At 35.2% G+C, this 14,800-nt stretch overlaps 1 protein-coding gene and 1 pseudogene across 4 annotated transcripts in view; one reads left to right on the forward strand and one right to left on the reverse strand.

Moving 5' to 3' along the window:
- The window catches only part of KIAA1328, a gene marked incomplete at its 5' end in the record, with an annotated part of 378,127 nt that overhangs the window by 222,166 nt on the left and 141,161 nt on the right, over window positions 1–14,800 (forward strand). For all 3 annotated transcript variants that reach the window (XM_079718280.1, XM_079718281.1, XM_079718282.1), the window contains one exon: window positions 9,211–9,884. In XM_079718280.1, the coding sequence (XP_079574406.1) occupies window positions 9,211–9,884 (674 nt within the window). The remainder of the gene's footprint in view (window positions 1–9,210; window positions 9,885–14,800) is intronic.
- Window positions 1–14,800, reverse strand: part of LOC307062541 (large ribosomal subunit protein uL4-like) — a 42,522-nt pseudogene that overhangs the window by 26,624 nt on the left and 1,098 nt on the right. The gene's annotated exons all lie outside the window — the stretch shown is intronic.

The raw sequence follows: 14,800 nt of genomic DNA on the forward strand, positions 1-14,800 counted from the left end.
TTCATAAATGCTCTTTTTCAAGAGAGTTTATTTTTATTTTCTAGTCTCAAAAATATAACACAAATACTTTTTCCCCTGAACCAACAACATAAATGCATTCTGATTTCCCCTTCAGGGACAGTTGGTCAAATTCAAATAGTGTTAACTTTATGTTTTCTAGAAGGTGTATTAAGAATTCTTTGTTACAGCTTTCCTTCATTTGACACAAACTAATCTTGTTTGTTTCCTTTAAGAAGAAAAACTGCATTGAAACATCTTGCCTACATGCAGTTTTTGTTTCCATCCTTGAGCCTGGCTGTTACTACTGGGGTATATGAGAGGACAGTGAGCCCCAGGATACTCTGTCCAAACGTAACTCCAAGGGAGTGGCAGGGGAAAACTGGTGTTAGCTCTTTTGGATCATTTTCTTATGCTGCATCCCTAACTGAATCCAAGTACCCTTGGCTTTATTATTCAATATGTCTTGTTTTCATTTTGTACCTGTGAAGATTGTCCTCACCACTTCTAATTTGTCTTTGTATCATCTTCTCTATAAGAATTATTTTAGCTTCTTTCTGATCTTCATTAAATAATTAAAGCTAGCCTTGGGTATCTGTTTCCTCTTGTAGATTTAGAAAACCATGTATAAAGCTCCTTTTTTTTCTTCTGGCAATTATGATCATATACGTGGAAGTGATTTGAATCAGTACCACTGTTATGTATTTCTTTGGTGAATGATCGTGCCATCCCATCAAAATATTTAAATCCCATCAAATATTTAGGACTCTCCTCACAACTGTATTTTTGTCTTACTCAATCTTCATTTGTGTCTCTCTCAGATTTAGTGACCAGATAGATAAATTATGATGCTGATTTAAATTCTTGAGCATGTGAGTCATATAAGGCAGTAATGTTAAAACACAGAATTTGCTAGGGGAAATAGAACCAAGGGGCATTCAGTAATTTTTTGGTATGTCTGTTAGTTGATAGGTGAACATTTACTGATTGGTATAATTTCTCATCTGTCCTTTTCTTTTCTCTCATTTCCTTGGGGTACAACAACCCAATCCCTGGTTTTTTCAGCACTTAAGGATAGCATAAACTATAGAGCTTATCAAACCCAACCATTTTACTAACATCTAAATTGCCCAAGAGATGTAAAATGACTTGTCAAAAATAATAGAATTCCTAAGTAGCTGTACTGGAATTCTAATCAAGGTATTTTGACCTTAAGTATAGTGTCAATTATTCTGTGTTCTGTATTCATTTTTATAACAAATCAACACATTCCAGCTTTCAGGAAATGTAGTAATGATTAAAGAATATGAGGTTTAGCCTTTTCTGAGTCTGGTAATTACTGTTAAAAATTTTGGCAGGCCTATAGTGTATGTATCTTAAGAGTTGGTACCGCATTTGGTATCTGTTGCTAATATTCTGTCTTTTGTACAATCTTGTGTGCCTATACTTTTTAAATCTCATAATTATTGACTTCAGTGCCTTTTAGATTCAATAATCCTAGGTTGTGCCACAGTCCCTATGGGAAATAGAAAAAGTTATTAGAGCCTTGTAAATGTGTTTGACTGCTGCATTCTGTTACTTCCATTGATGGCCTACAGCTTTAGCGATTGTGCAGTGGAGAAGCTTAAACCTCGAGGGCCCATTAGATTTAACTTGTTTGCTGCGTTGATATCTATATGTTAAATGACAAGAGAATTCAGGTTATTGAATAATTTAAAATTCAGCTCTAATTGGTGTCATATGACCTGGAAAAGGCCATGGATGATGCCAGGAGCATGCTGTGAATTTCTTATAAATAATTCATAAATTAGATGATTCATTTGCCTGGATGTCTTGCTAAATGCCAAAGTTTGTAAGTTATAACTGATGATATAACACCTGTAAGTATTTAGTTCATAACACCAGAAGGTAATCTACCTTGATGATCTAGCAAAATCTGCCAGTATAGGAGAGTTAATTGCACTGGGGAGAATGAACATTTATTTGGGATGAGACTTTGGCAAACCATACAGTGCAGCTGTTGCATTACGTAGCTTCTGTCAGCTTGACAACTTGTTCATGTAAGCTTGACTAAAAATGCAGCTTGTCATTCTCTGCCTTATTTTATATTAACTCCAAATGTTCTGGGTAATACAATGACCTGCCCCACACACAGTAGTTTAGGTTTAGAAATATTTATCTAGCTCTTGAATTTCTGACTTCATCATAAAATAAAGAGGATAAGGGGAAATTCTGAAGTTACAAAATTGAGATTTTTATTCTTATAAGGCTATCCGTGGGACTATGAGGATTGTTAATAGGGTGCTTGCCAGGATCGTAAATTATTATTTACCATTAGAGAAATGAATACCAATAAGATCTGTTGGTACTATTGACTAATCCTGTAGTTAACAACTCATAAATGCATTGTAAGTAATCTCTTCCTAATTATGTAAATAACAACCTGTTGCAGGAAATAATTACTGCAGTTTAATTTGACTCTCTCCTTATGGCTCATAGCAGAGATTGGCCAGGCCTGCAAAAATGATTTGCAGAAATTTATAAAACATCACTGTTTACTTGTTGATGGTATTTTATGAAGCAATACTGCAGTTATTTTTTATTATGTGAGAACACCAGAAAGCCCTAGACTACCATAGGAATGTGTATGTTCATATATGTACCTACACATCTGTGTGTGCTTCCATGCATGCATACAAGATCATATCATAAATGTTTATAAAATAAACATCCTTTCTTTTCTATGAAGTCTTTTAAAAATATCTGTCATATTTTAAAAGAGTATCTTAAAGATTCTGAAAACCTTCCAACTCAGAAATTTACTAACTTTCAGTGTCAGAAAATTCTTCTTTGTGTCCAAGATAAGTCTCTCACACTTTTTTTTAAACCTTATACTTTTCTCATTGGTGTTTTTTTAATCTAGTCATTGGCCTGTGTCTACCCAAATTAAGAGATATTATGCTTCTACTCTGTCATAAAACAAGTATTGCCTGCATTTTCTCCTCATCTTTCTTTTGTACAGTAAATCCCACAGCATACCCTGTCAAAGATTTTATGGCTTCATTTCTGCCACATCTAGAGTCTAAAGATGTAGCCAAGATTATGGTACCTTTTATATAAGACAAATCCTAATATGCTACCATTTTGAACTTAACTTTTTTATTTGTTGTTTTCCATAGATCATTTTCTATCTAAACTTTTTTTTTTAATTTATACAATGTGTTTGTCCTGCCCAGGTATATTCTTCTACATGCTTTATGTTTATTTCTAATTAAGCACTCAGTCCAACTCATTTTCATTACACAGAAAACATGTAAATAGATAGCACATCCCAAGTCATATTGTTCAGTTTGCTTATTGAGTTTTGACCATATCTTAGTATATTCATAGACTCCTTTAAATGGAAGAGCACGCAACGTAATTATCAAGTTCACTTGGCAAACTGTGGAATGCTAAATCTAGCTAACTGTATCGTTTTGTACAACTCATGAGCTAAGAATGGTTTTAGCTTTTTAGATGGTTGGGAAAAAAAGAATATTTCATGAAATGGGAAAATTACATGAAATTTAAATTTCAGTGTGTCTACAAATAAGGTTTTCCTAGAATAGTTATTCATTTATGTATTATCTCTTGCTTTCACACTACAAAAGCATAACTGAGTAGTTATGACAAAGTCTGTATGGACTGCAAAGTTTAAAGTGTTTATTGTCAGACCCTTTACAGAATAAATTTGCTGACCCCTGCTATATAGCTATGAAAATATAGCCACATGCAGCACCATGTATGAACTTCACAAATATAACTTTGGGTGAAAGAAGTTAAACACAAAAGAATGTATATCATATGATTTCATTTATACTTTAAAAATAAGCAGGTAAAACTGAACTCTAGTATGGATACTTAAGCAGAGAAGTATTAAAGCAAAGAAGTGATTCCCATTAAACCCAAGGTAGTCATTCCCTTTGGCAAGAGAGGTAGAGAGTGGTGATTGCTCAGGGCCATCAGGGTCTTCTGAGTACAGAAGACAAGGGTCGTTTTCTATATCTTGGATGGTAGTTACATTGGACATTGCCTTGCTCATAATTGTTTTGTGTACTTTTCTACGTTTAATGTATTTCATATTAAAGAATTTTTTTAAAAAGATCTACAGCAGAAAGCAATGGAAGATTACAGATTTGGAGTGAGGCATAGTCCCATGTCTCACATATTGTACTGATGTGACCTTGGGAAAGTTGTATTGATTCCTTGAACTTCATTTTCTCATCTGTAAAATGCTAATTATAATAACTACCTTACAGAATTGTTGTTAAGAATAATAGGTTGAATATGTAAAACATTTAGCACAGTATATGGTAAACTCTGAGTTGAGAACAGCCAAAGTGACAGGGTGTTCTGGGAGCATGTTCTGCATTCAGTGGTCAATGAAGGTGACCATTTAGAGCCAAGTTATCTCATCAGAAACAATTTGCATGAAATTGTCTTCCCTGACCTTCATTTTTCATTTCTCATCTTCACTCCTTTAAAAATTATTCTGAATTATTTAAATATATTAGTTTCAACAAGAACTTCATAAAAGAAGATATCCAAATGACCAATAAGCATATGTTCATTAATATCATTACATATCAGGGAAATGGAAAATAAAACCACAGTGTTATTTAACTATACAGGCACCAGATTGTCTAAAAATGAAACACACTAAGGAGTGCTGCTGTGAATGTGAAGCAACTGGGATTCTCTTAATTTGTGGATGGGGATGTGAAATGGAATAACCACTTTGGAAAACTTATTGGCTGTTTCTAATAAAGGCAAATATGCCTACCCTGTGCCCAAGAGAAACAAATGTGTATGTCTTAAAAAAAATGGCTTGTATGAGAATATTCTTAGCAGCTTTATATATAATAGCCCTAAACTGGAAACAACCTAATCCAATAAAAGGATAAACAAATTTTGCTTTATTCATACAATGAAGTACTATGCAGCAGTAAAAAAGAGTAAACTATTGATATACACAGCAACATAGAAGATACTCAAAAATTATGTTGAGCTTAAGAAACCAGTCACAAAAGGGTAGCATACTGTATGATTCCATTTATATGAAGTTCAACATAGGCAAAACTAATCTATGATCATAAGAATCAGAATAATGGTTACTCCTGGGAGTGTGAGGATGTGATATTGACTAGAAAGGACACAGAGGAACTTTCTGGGGTAATGGAATTGTTCTATAACTTGATCTGGGTGATGATTACATGGGTAAATGCAAGTATAAAAATTCATCAAGCTGTATACTTAAGGTATGTGCATTTTATTATGTATAAGTTATGCTTCCATTTAAAAAAAATCTAATGGTTTCTAAGTTAGTGTTATATATCTGAAAAATTTGTGTCAAACCCATATACCAGAGACAGCAGTTTGGGATTTGTTGTTAGTTTAAGCCTTAGTTAAGAGAAGTTATATTTGTAAATATCATATAGAAAGCATGGAGCAGCCCCAGAAAGAAAAATACATCTGTTTCATTTAGGCCCACTGTGACTTCCGTGTGTCCCAAAGGCAAACTAAGTCCCATCCAAAGCACTTTATATGAATTATCTCATCTAATCATCACAACAACCTTAAGAGGCGGTGCAAGATGTTAGTGTTAAGACTGACATCCTTTATATGAAGGAGAAAGATGAAGAATCTCTCTATTATCTCAAGCAATTCAACTCTGGCCCAACTACAAACCTCACTGTAGCAAAATGAAGATAGATAACTGAACTCATTCTCCTTGAAGACAGTTCAGAGATAATGTGTTGTAACTGAACATGCCCCTTGGTGATCTCACCCCACCCCGCTCCCCCGGCACACATACACCACAATGTTCTCCTTGAAAGAAGTTGGGTAAATATAAGGTTTGTGTTTCCTTTTTGTAAATTAGTACCCTTATAAATTAGCACCCTTGGTAACTGCTCATCTGTCTCACCACCACATTCAGTTTTGATGTAGCTGCTATTTTTAACCCCTGGTTTTCTGTTGAGGAACCTGAGGCTCAGGCAACTTGGATAATATGCTATATTAGTTTTTTATTGCTGTGTAACAAATTACTACAAACTTAGCAGCTTAAAACAACACACATTTACTATCTCACAGTGTCTGTGGGTCAAGAGTCTGGCACAGCTTAGTTGGGTCCTATGCTCATCTTAGAAGGCTGCAATCAAGATGCCAGCTGGGCTACATTCAGTGGGTTGTTGGCAGGATTTATTTCCTTGTGTATCTATGGTAGGTGCCTCATTTTCTTGCCACTGTTGTCTGGAAACTGCCTTCTGCTCCAGAGGTCATTGCCACATGAGCCCCTCCATAAGCCATCCCACCCTATGTATAATAGTTTGCCTCTGCTAATCCCAAACTCCCATTCCTTCCCCCCACCCCACTCCCCTTGGCAACCACAAGACTGTTCTCTATATATGGGTCTGGGGTTAGCAGATGCAAACTATTATGTATAGGATGGATAAACAGCAAGGTCCTACTGTATTAGCACAGGCAACTATATTCAATATCCTGTGACAAACCATAATGAATATGAAAAAGAATATATTGGTTTGGCCCAAAAGTTCGTCCGGTTTTAAGTAAAAAGACACATTTTTTCATTTTCACCAAGAACTTTATTGAACAATGTATTCACTAACTGAACGAACTTTTTGGTCAACCCAATATATATGTGTAACTGAGTTGCTTTGCTGTACAGCAGAAATTAACACAACATGTAAATCAACTCTACTTCAATAAAATCTTTAAAAAAAAAAGCCCTCCCACAACACAGTAGCTTATTTCTTCAAGGCCAGCAGGAGAATCTCTGATCTTGGGAAGGGCACCAGACCCTCTGTTAAAGGGCTTACCTGACTAGGTCTGGCCTGCATGAGATAATCTCCCTTTTTATTAATTCAAAGTCAGCTGGAGCCTCAGTTATATCTGCAAAGTCCTTTTTGCCATATAAGGTAACATAACTACAGGATTGATCTGATCATATTCACAAGTTCTACCCTCACTTAAGGGAGGAGATAATACAGGGTGGGGACACCAAAAGGATGGGAATCTTGAGGACCATCTTAGAACTCGGTCTGCCAAGTTGCACAGTCACCCAGCAGGTAATTGGCAGAGCAGTATTCTCTTTGAGCAAAGCATGCATGGAAATCATTAAGTTGTAGTGCCTCTCAAAAACATAAAAGCTAACTACAAAATATTTTAGAAATATTCCAAATACCTGACATTTGTGAATAATGTAACACTCGGCACCATTAAAGTAAGTGTAAGCTATGTAAATACCTAAAAATGCACATATGTAAATAATGTTAAGGAACAAAAATGAGAATATAAAATAATATATACATGCTAACTACTGTTATATTAATGATACATGGATTAGAAACTATATGATGATATAAAATAGTTGATTTAAGTTTCTGGACTTTAAAAAAATTTATTTCTCATTTTAAAAGTATAATCTATAAAAAGGGTTTATCATACAAAATAGCAGGTGATAAATGTTAAATATTTCTGTTGACAATAAGTGCTACGGAAGTTCAGTGTAGGGGAGATTAATGTGGACTAGAGTTTTCCTTTAGGTGTAAAATAAGGTTAATTTTTTTAATGAGGTAGTTTATCATAAATTTTGCCCTAGGACTAGTTCCTTTTATGTAGCTTGTCATCTGCTCAGTGTCATCTGCTCAGCATATAAAATTGTGTGGCTTCTTTGAAGAGGCCCAAGTCATCTCCGCAGATGCGGCTCATTCTCATTTAAATAGAACTCCTTTAACATTGCTTTAGAAACTCAAAATCTTAAAAGAGTCATTGTAATAGCCCTCTTTTATCATAGGAGAGGAAAAATTGTATTGCTATATATATGTTAGGTGACACTTTTTACCAATCAGTTCATCATTTTCAACTATTGCAAAGTAAATTGGTGGGATTTTTTTTCCCCCTCTGCTAGGGATCTCAATTATTCATTCATTCTAGAGTACATGTCTCTGGAATACATAACCATCTCAACTGTTTATGAATTAGTTCTTACTTTAAAAGAAGTTGGGGCAAACTGAATAATAGCCTCCCAAACATGTCCATGTCCTAATTCCTGGAACCTGTAAATGTCATTTTATATGGCACAAGCGACTTTGTATGACAAGAGGCTTTACAGATGTGATTAAGTTAAGGATCTTGAGATGAGGAAATTAGCCAGGATTACATGGGTAAGCCCGATGTAATCAAAATGGTCCTTAAAATAGGGACAAAGGAGCAGTCCAGTGGCCCATGGTACAGACGAGTGGTTCTCAAAGTGTGGTTCCAGATTGGAACTTGTTAAAAATGCAGATTCTCTGACTCTGCTCTAGAGTTACTGAATTGGAAACTCTGGGGAGTAAGCCAAGCAATTCACATTGAACAAGCCCTCCAGGTGATTCTGATACATCCTAAAGTTTGAGAGTCATTGATAATGAACTAAGTTTTGCTCTCCTTGATAAAACAGGCTTGAGGCTAAAATGCTGGGAAAGCTCACTCTACTGGTCTGTCAAAGGTAGTTTGCAACTCTTCCTTTCTGCCCGAGTTCTATCAGACTATAATCACTTGAACAGCTTAATTGAAAAATCACTTATGTTTACAGCTGAAATTAAATATGTTTTGTATTTAAATAACTGCTTTTGATTAGAATCATATTTTGTGGAAAGTGGTTGGTCTTATCTGTGTGCTGTAAAGATATTCATAAGAACTCATCAAATTTCTAGCAGTAACTAACATCCTGTTCAGTGTAAGGTGAAATGTTCTGCATCAAATCTCATGCTGTGTAATGGCCAATCAAAGGATATTTAAGGTGGCTGAATGGTTTTCTTGGCTTAGTATTCAAAATTAAATATTTTAAGGCATTAACATTCAATGTTTTTCTTCTTCTCAAAGTTGATGCTATATACCCCTCATTATTTGCAATTCCTGAAATCTTGCTTAAGCAGCGAGTGGCAACACTTTCTTTTTCTCATCCTTGTGGATTTACTGAAATGTAGATTGTTTGAAAATGAGATTAGCTTTATGGCACATGTCTGTTTAGCTATGTGAATACTAACATTTATTAATTAAGAAGACAAAAACACAGCTTTGTCTTGGTAAACATATATCACTGATTTCTGAAAAGTCAAAAGAACTCCTATTGTGCTCTTATTTGACAAGTGATCTTGCGGTTCCTTTTAGGTATCCAATAGGAAAAGCACTCTCTGGTCTTCGTCTGTGGGACTGGATGGTTCCTACTTGAGTGTAGCCAAACCACAAACCCACACTCAAACCAAGCAAAGGCCTAAGTCTGCAAATCAGGACTCAGCTTCAGAATCCCTTGCGGAATTTAGGAATAATTCTTTGAAACCAGCAGCCCTTCATTATCCCAAAGAGGATGTGGACAAGGTGCCATCAGAGACCAGAACATGTAATTATGGATCCCCAGGGAAAAAACTAGTAGATGCAGTCCCTACAGAGAAAGTTCCACCAGAGGAACTGAAGATGAAGGAATGCCAACACCTTGAGGCTACTCCATCTAGTCAGTGTTGTGGTCATAGACTTTCTGAAAATGCGGATCATGTTCGTGAGAGCCATCCGACAAACATGGCCCCTCAACATTCCAAGACACATCTGGAATCATGCAGGTATTGTGGGCTTTTCTGGGCATCTCTGATGCGTGGCCAAGGGGCACTGCAGCCTAGTGAAACTGATGTCAAAAAGCAACTCTCAGAAGATAGAAGGCAGCAACTCATGCTTCAGAAAATGGAGCTGGAAATTGAAAAGGAACGCCTTCAGCATCTACTGGCCCAGCAGGAGACAAAACTACTCCTAAAACAGCAGCAGCTTCATCAGTCTCGACTGGACTATAACTGGTGAGTCCTACCTGTTCTTTCAGTAGTATCTATAGCTTGGAGAACACAGTATAAAATGACAGCTGTGTTACTATAACAGATGTGTAGGAACAGAAGTTCCTCGGGACTTTGGTTTGCTCAAGATGCACACCAGCTATGACTTCCAAGTAAATTGCACTGTCTTTTGGGGAAGACGTGAAAGATTACCTTGTCTTCCAAAACGTTAGCTTAGAATATCTACTTCTCAGCAGTCCAGTATAATTTTTGCTGGATTCGAAAGACAGTATTTTTAAATATTACCATTACACAAAATCCTTTGCTGTTTGATGTCATTGTAGAGAATATTACCATTAAGTAAAAGCTTGAGATTTCAGGATGTGAAGTCAGACCGAAGTGTGGCTAGCTGTCATCATTCCATGCAACAAATGATGGGAACCTTCTAATTCAGTCTTTTCTGGTCATGAAGCATAGCCTGTTCAATAACCAGTTTCTTATACACTTACCCACATTTAAACTGTTCTTCCTGTAACAATTTTTCCCTGAGAACAATGTTTCAAAAGCTAAAGTCCTGTTTTATATCATGTAGTGTTCAGCATAGTTTTACATGCAGAGTCATAAAGTTTGTTATCTTAGTTTAAAAATAGTAATAAATCAGACACAATTGTATTTTAAACACAAGAAAATATGGCATTTATGTCTTTTTTTAAAAGTAAGTTTCAAGTTTTCGTAAGGAATTTGTGTGTGTGTGTGTGTGTGTGTGTGCATATGTCTTTCCCTGCCATTTCCTCCTTAGTCAAACATACCATTTCCCCTTTGTATGCATTCTTAGACACATAGATCCTATACAGACACACTTAATACTAGTGTTATTTTCTTTTACTTCTTGGAGTTAATTTTCTTTCATTCTCAGATCTTGCCTAATATTTTTAAAATTCTAATTTCTTTGGAAGTTCCATCTTGACATTTTTCCTACCAGTGTAATACTGACTCTTCTAGGAAGCAAAAGTGGTCTTCCTCTTTCTCTTCCTTCATGATCAGATAGTTTTATTCTTCATTGTTGAAACCTGGAGGCTTTTAAAGGAAGTGAAAATGAAGTCTCTTGTAACAAGATTGTAACCAAAGGCTGAAATGTTGCTTCAATTTTATGACCCCAATCTCTAATACTCCAGTTAATGTGTAGTCTCTTCTGAGAACTTCATTCAACAAACATTTATCGAATGCCTATGTTATGTGAGGAATGGTTCTAGGTACTTGGGATAGATAAAAAAATTTTCAAGTGCAGTCTTTAAAGAGGTCACAGTCTAGCAGGGGAGAATGGGTAATTTTAGATTAGGCATCATGTTCATTTGAACAGCATTGTATGTTCAAATAGTGCTGCATAATGATAATAAAGTCTTTATTGTTCTCTTGATCACCCTAGCTTAGATGAAAGAGCTATGAAACACAGATTTTGAACAAGTTTTGTGTGTATATAAATTGTAAACGTTTATGTATATGTATAGAGATTTTTTAAAACTTTATTTTTAAATAATTATATTTTTTAGATTGATAGAAGTTGCAAAAACCAGCTTCTCCCACTGACTACATTTTATACAACGGTAATATATTATCAAAACTAGTAAATTAACATTGGTACAGTGTGTATGTGTATTTCTATGCCATTTTATCACATGTGTGGATTTGTGTAACCACCACCACAATCAAAATACAGGACTATTTCAGCACCACCAAGATTTCCTTTGTATTCTTCTGTTAGAGTCACTCTCTGCCGCCCCATCCCTAACCCCTGGAGACTCCTAATCTGTTGTCTATTTCTATAATTTTGTTATTTTGAAAAATGTTATATAAATGGAATTATACAGTATGTGAAATTTTGATATTGGCTTTTCTCATTTAGCATAATGTTCTTGACATCCATCTAGGTTGTTGCATATATTGTACCTTTTGATTTCTGAGTACTATTCCACGATATGGATATACCATGATATGTTTAACCATTTATCTGTTAAAGGACAATTGGTTGTTTTCAGTTTATTTCTGCTACAAATAGAGCTGCTATGTATTCTAATACAAGTTTTTGTGTGGCCTAAGGTTTTTGTTTCTACAAATGAAAACTAGGAGTAAGATTGCTAAATCTTATGATAAGATCATACTTAACTTACACCACATTTAGTTTAAAATACTTTTCTACCAGTAATGTATGAAAGATCATTTCTCCACATCCTTGCCGGCATTTGATAGTGTCACAGATTTTTATTTGACATGTTCTAATCTGTGTGTAGTGATATTTCATTGTCGTCTTAGTTTGCATTTTCCTAATGGCTAGTGATATTGAATATCTTTTCATTTGCTAGTTTGCCCTCCTTCCATCCTTTTGGGTAAATTGTCCCTCTAATATTTCTGCCATATTCCAACTGGATTGTTTGAATTGGTTTCCTGTTGAATTTTGAGAGTTCCTTATATATTCAAAGGATATAAGTCCTTTGTCAGATAGTTAGATTGCAAGTATTTTCTCCTGGTCTGTAGCCTGTCTTTTCAGTCTCAAAAAGGATCTTTCACAAAGCAAAAGTTTTCAATTTTGATAAAGTTTGATTTTTTATTTTTATTGTAGATTATATAAAGTTTCCATAATGACTGTTGAATTTTGTCAAATACCTTTTATGTGTTAATTGACATGATTGTGTGATTTTTCTTTTTTAGCCTGCCAATATGGTGGGTTGCATTGACTGTTCTTTTTAATATTGACCTAGCATTGTATCCCTGGAATAAATCTCCTTGGTCATAGTGTATAATACTTTTTATATACTACAAATTTCTATTTACTAATATTTTGTTAAGGATATTTATATCAAGATGTATGAGGGATATTGGTCTGTAGTTTTCTTTTTTTATACTGTCTTTGGTTTTGGTATCAAGATAATATGGGTCTCATTTATTTATTTCATTCATTTCTTTATTATTTCCTTATTTCTGCTTGCTTTGGATTTATCTTGTTCTTTTTTTCTGTCTTAAGGTGGGAGCTTAGATTATTGATTTGATATTTTTCTTCTTTTTTACTGGAAGCATTTAGTGCCCTAAATTTCCCTCTCAGCACTGCTTGTTAGTCTCACATATTTTGGTATGTTGGTATGTTCACTGAACATAATGTCCTCTAGGTTCATGCATGCTGTTGCAAATGGCAGGATTTCCTTCTTTTTTCTGGCTGAATAATATTCCACTGTGTGTATGTTTGTGTGTGTGTGTGTGTGTGTGAGTGTGTGTGTGTGTGTGTGTGTATCTCACATCTTCTTTATCCATTCATCTCTCAATAGATACTTAGGTTGATTCCATATCTTGGCTATTGTGATTAATGCAGCAATGAACATGGAAGCACAGACATCTCTTTAAGATACAAATTTCATTTCCTTAAGATAAATACCCAATTGCTAGATCATATGGTAGTTCTATTTTTAAATTTTTGAGGATCTTCCATACTGTTTTCCATAATGACTGTACCACTTTACATTCTCACCAAGAATATATAGGGATTCCCAATTCTCCATATCCTCACCAACAATTGTTGTTTCTTGTCTTTTTGATAATAGCCATTCTAACAGGTATGAGGTGATATCTCATTGTAGTTTTGATTTGCATTTCCCTGATGATTAGTGATATTGAGCATCTTTTCATGTACCTGTTAGCCATCTGTATGCCTTCTTTGGGAAAATGTCTATTCACATCCTCTGCTCATTTTTTAATTGGATTGTTTGGTTTTTTGCTATTGAATTATATAAGTTCTTTATATATTTTGGATATTACCCCTTTATCAGATATATGATTTGCAAATATTTTCTCCCATTTGGTAGGTCTCCTTTTCATTTTGTTTGTGGTTTCCTTTGCTGTGCAGAGGCTTTATAGTTTGATGTAGCCCCACTTATTTATTTTTGCTTTTTGCTGCCTTTATTTTTTGTGTCAGCTCCAAAAGATCATCACCAAGACTATGTCAGTGAGCTTACCACCTATGTTTTCTTCTAGGACTTTCATGGTTTTAGGTCTTACATTCTAGTCTTTAACCCATTTTGAGTTCATTCTTATGTGACGTGTAACGTGTAAGATACTGGTCTAATTTCATTCTTTTGCACGGGGCTGTCCATTGTTCCCAAAACCATTTATTGAAGAGACTATCCTTTCCCAATTGTGTATTCTAGGTGCCCTGATCAAAGATTAGTTGACCATATATGCAAGGGTTTATTTCTGGGTTTTCTTTTCTGTTTTATTGGTCTTTGTGACTGTTTATATGTCAGTTTGTATGTGTGGGTGTGTATACTCACTCATTTGATTTTGTATTTTGATTTAGTATTTTTCTTACTTCTATTTATTTCTGATTTACTCTTTTTACTTCTAGTTTTTTTTAAATAAATTTATTTATTTATCTTTGGCTGCATTGGGTCTTTGTTGCTGTGCGTGGGCTTTCTCTAGTTGCGGTGAGCTGGGGCTAATCTTTGTTGTGGTGTGCAGGCTGCTCATTGTGGTGGCTTCTCTTGTTGTGGAGCACAGGCTCTAGGTGTGCGGGCTTCAGTAGTTGTGGCACACGGGCTCAGTAGATGTGGCTCGCGGGCTCTAGAGCGCAGGCTCAGTAGTTGTGGTACACGGGCTTAATTGCTCAGTGGCATGTGGGATCTTCCCGGCCCAGGGATTGAACCCATGTCCCTTGCATTGGCAGGTGGATTCTTAACCACTGTGCCAGCAGGGAAGCCCCTCTTCTAGTTTTATTAAGCTATATTTGGCATACAGCACTGTATAAGTTTAGGGTGTACAGCATGGTAATTTCACTTACATACATCATGAAATGACTACCAAGATAAGTTTAGTGAATATCTATCATCTTATATAGATACAAAATTAAATAGAAAAAAATGTTTTTTCCTTGTGATAAGAACCATTAGGGTTTACTCTCT

This window comes from Hyperoodon ampullatus (genome assembly GCF_949752795.1).
Source record: "Hyperoodon ampullatus genome assembly, chromosome: 13".
Taxonomy (NCBI): domain Eukaryota; kingdom Metazoa; phylum Chordata; class Mammalia; order Artiodactyla; family Ziphiidae; genus Hyperoodon; species Hyperoodon ampullatus.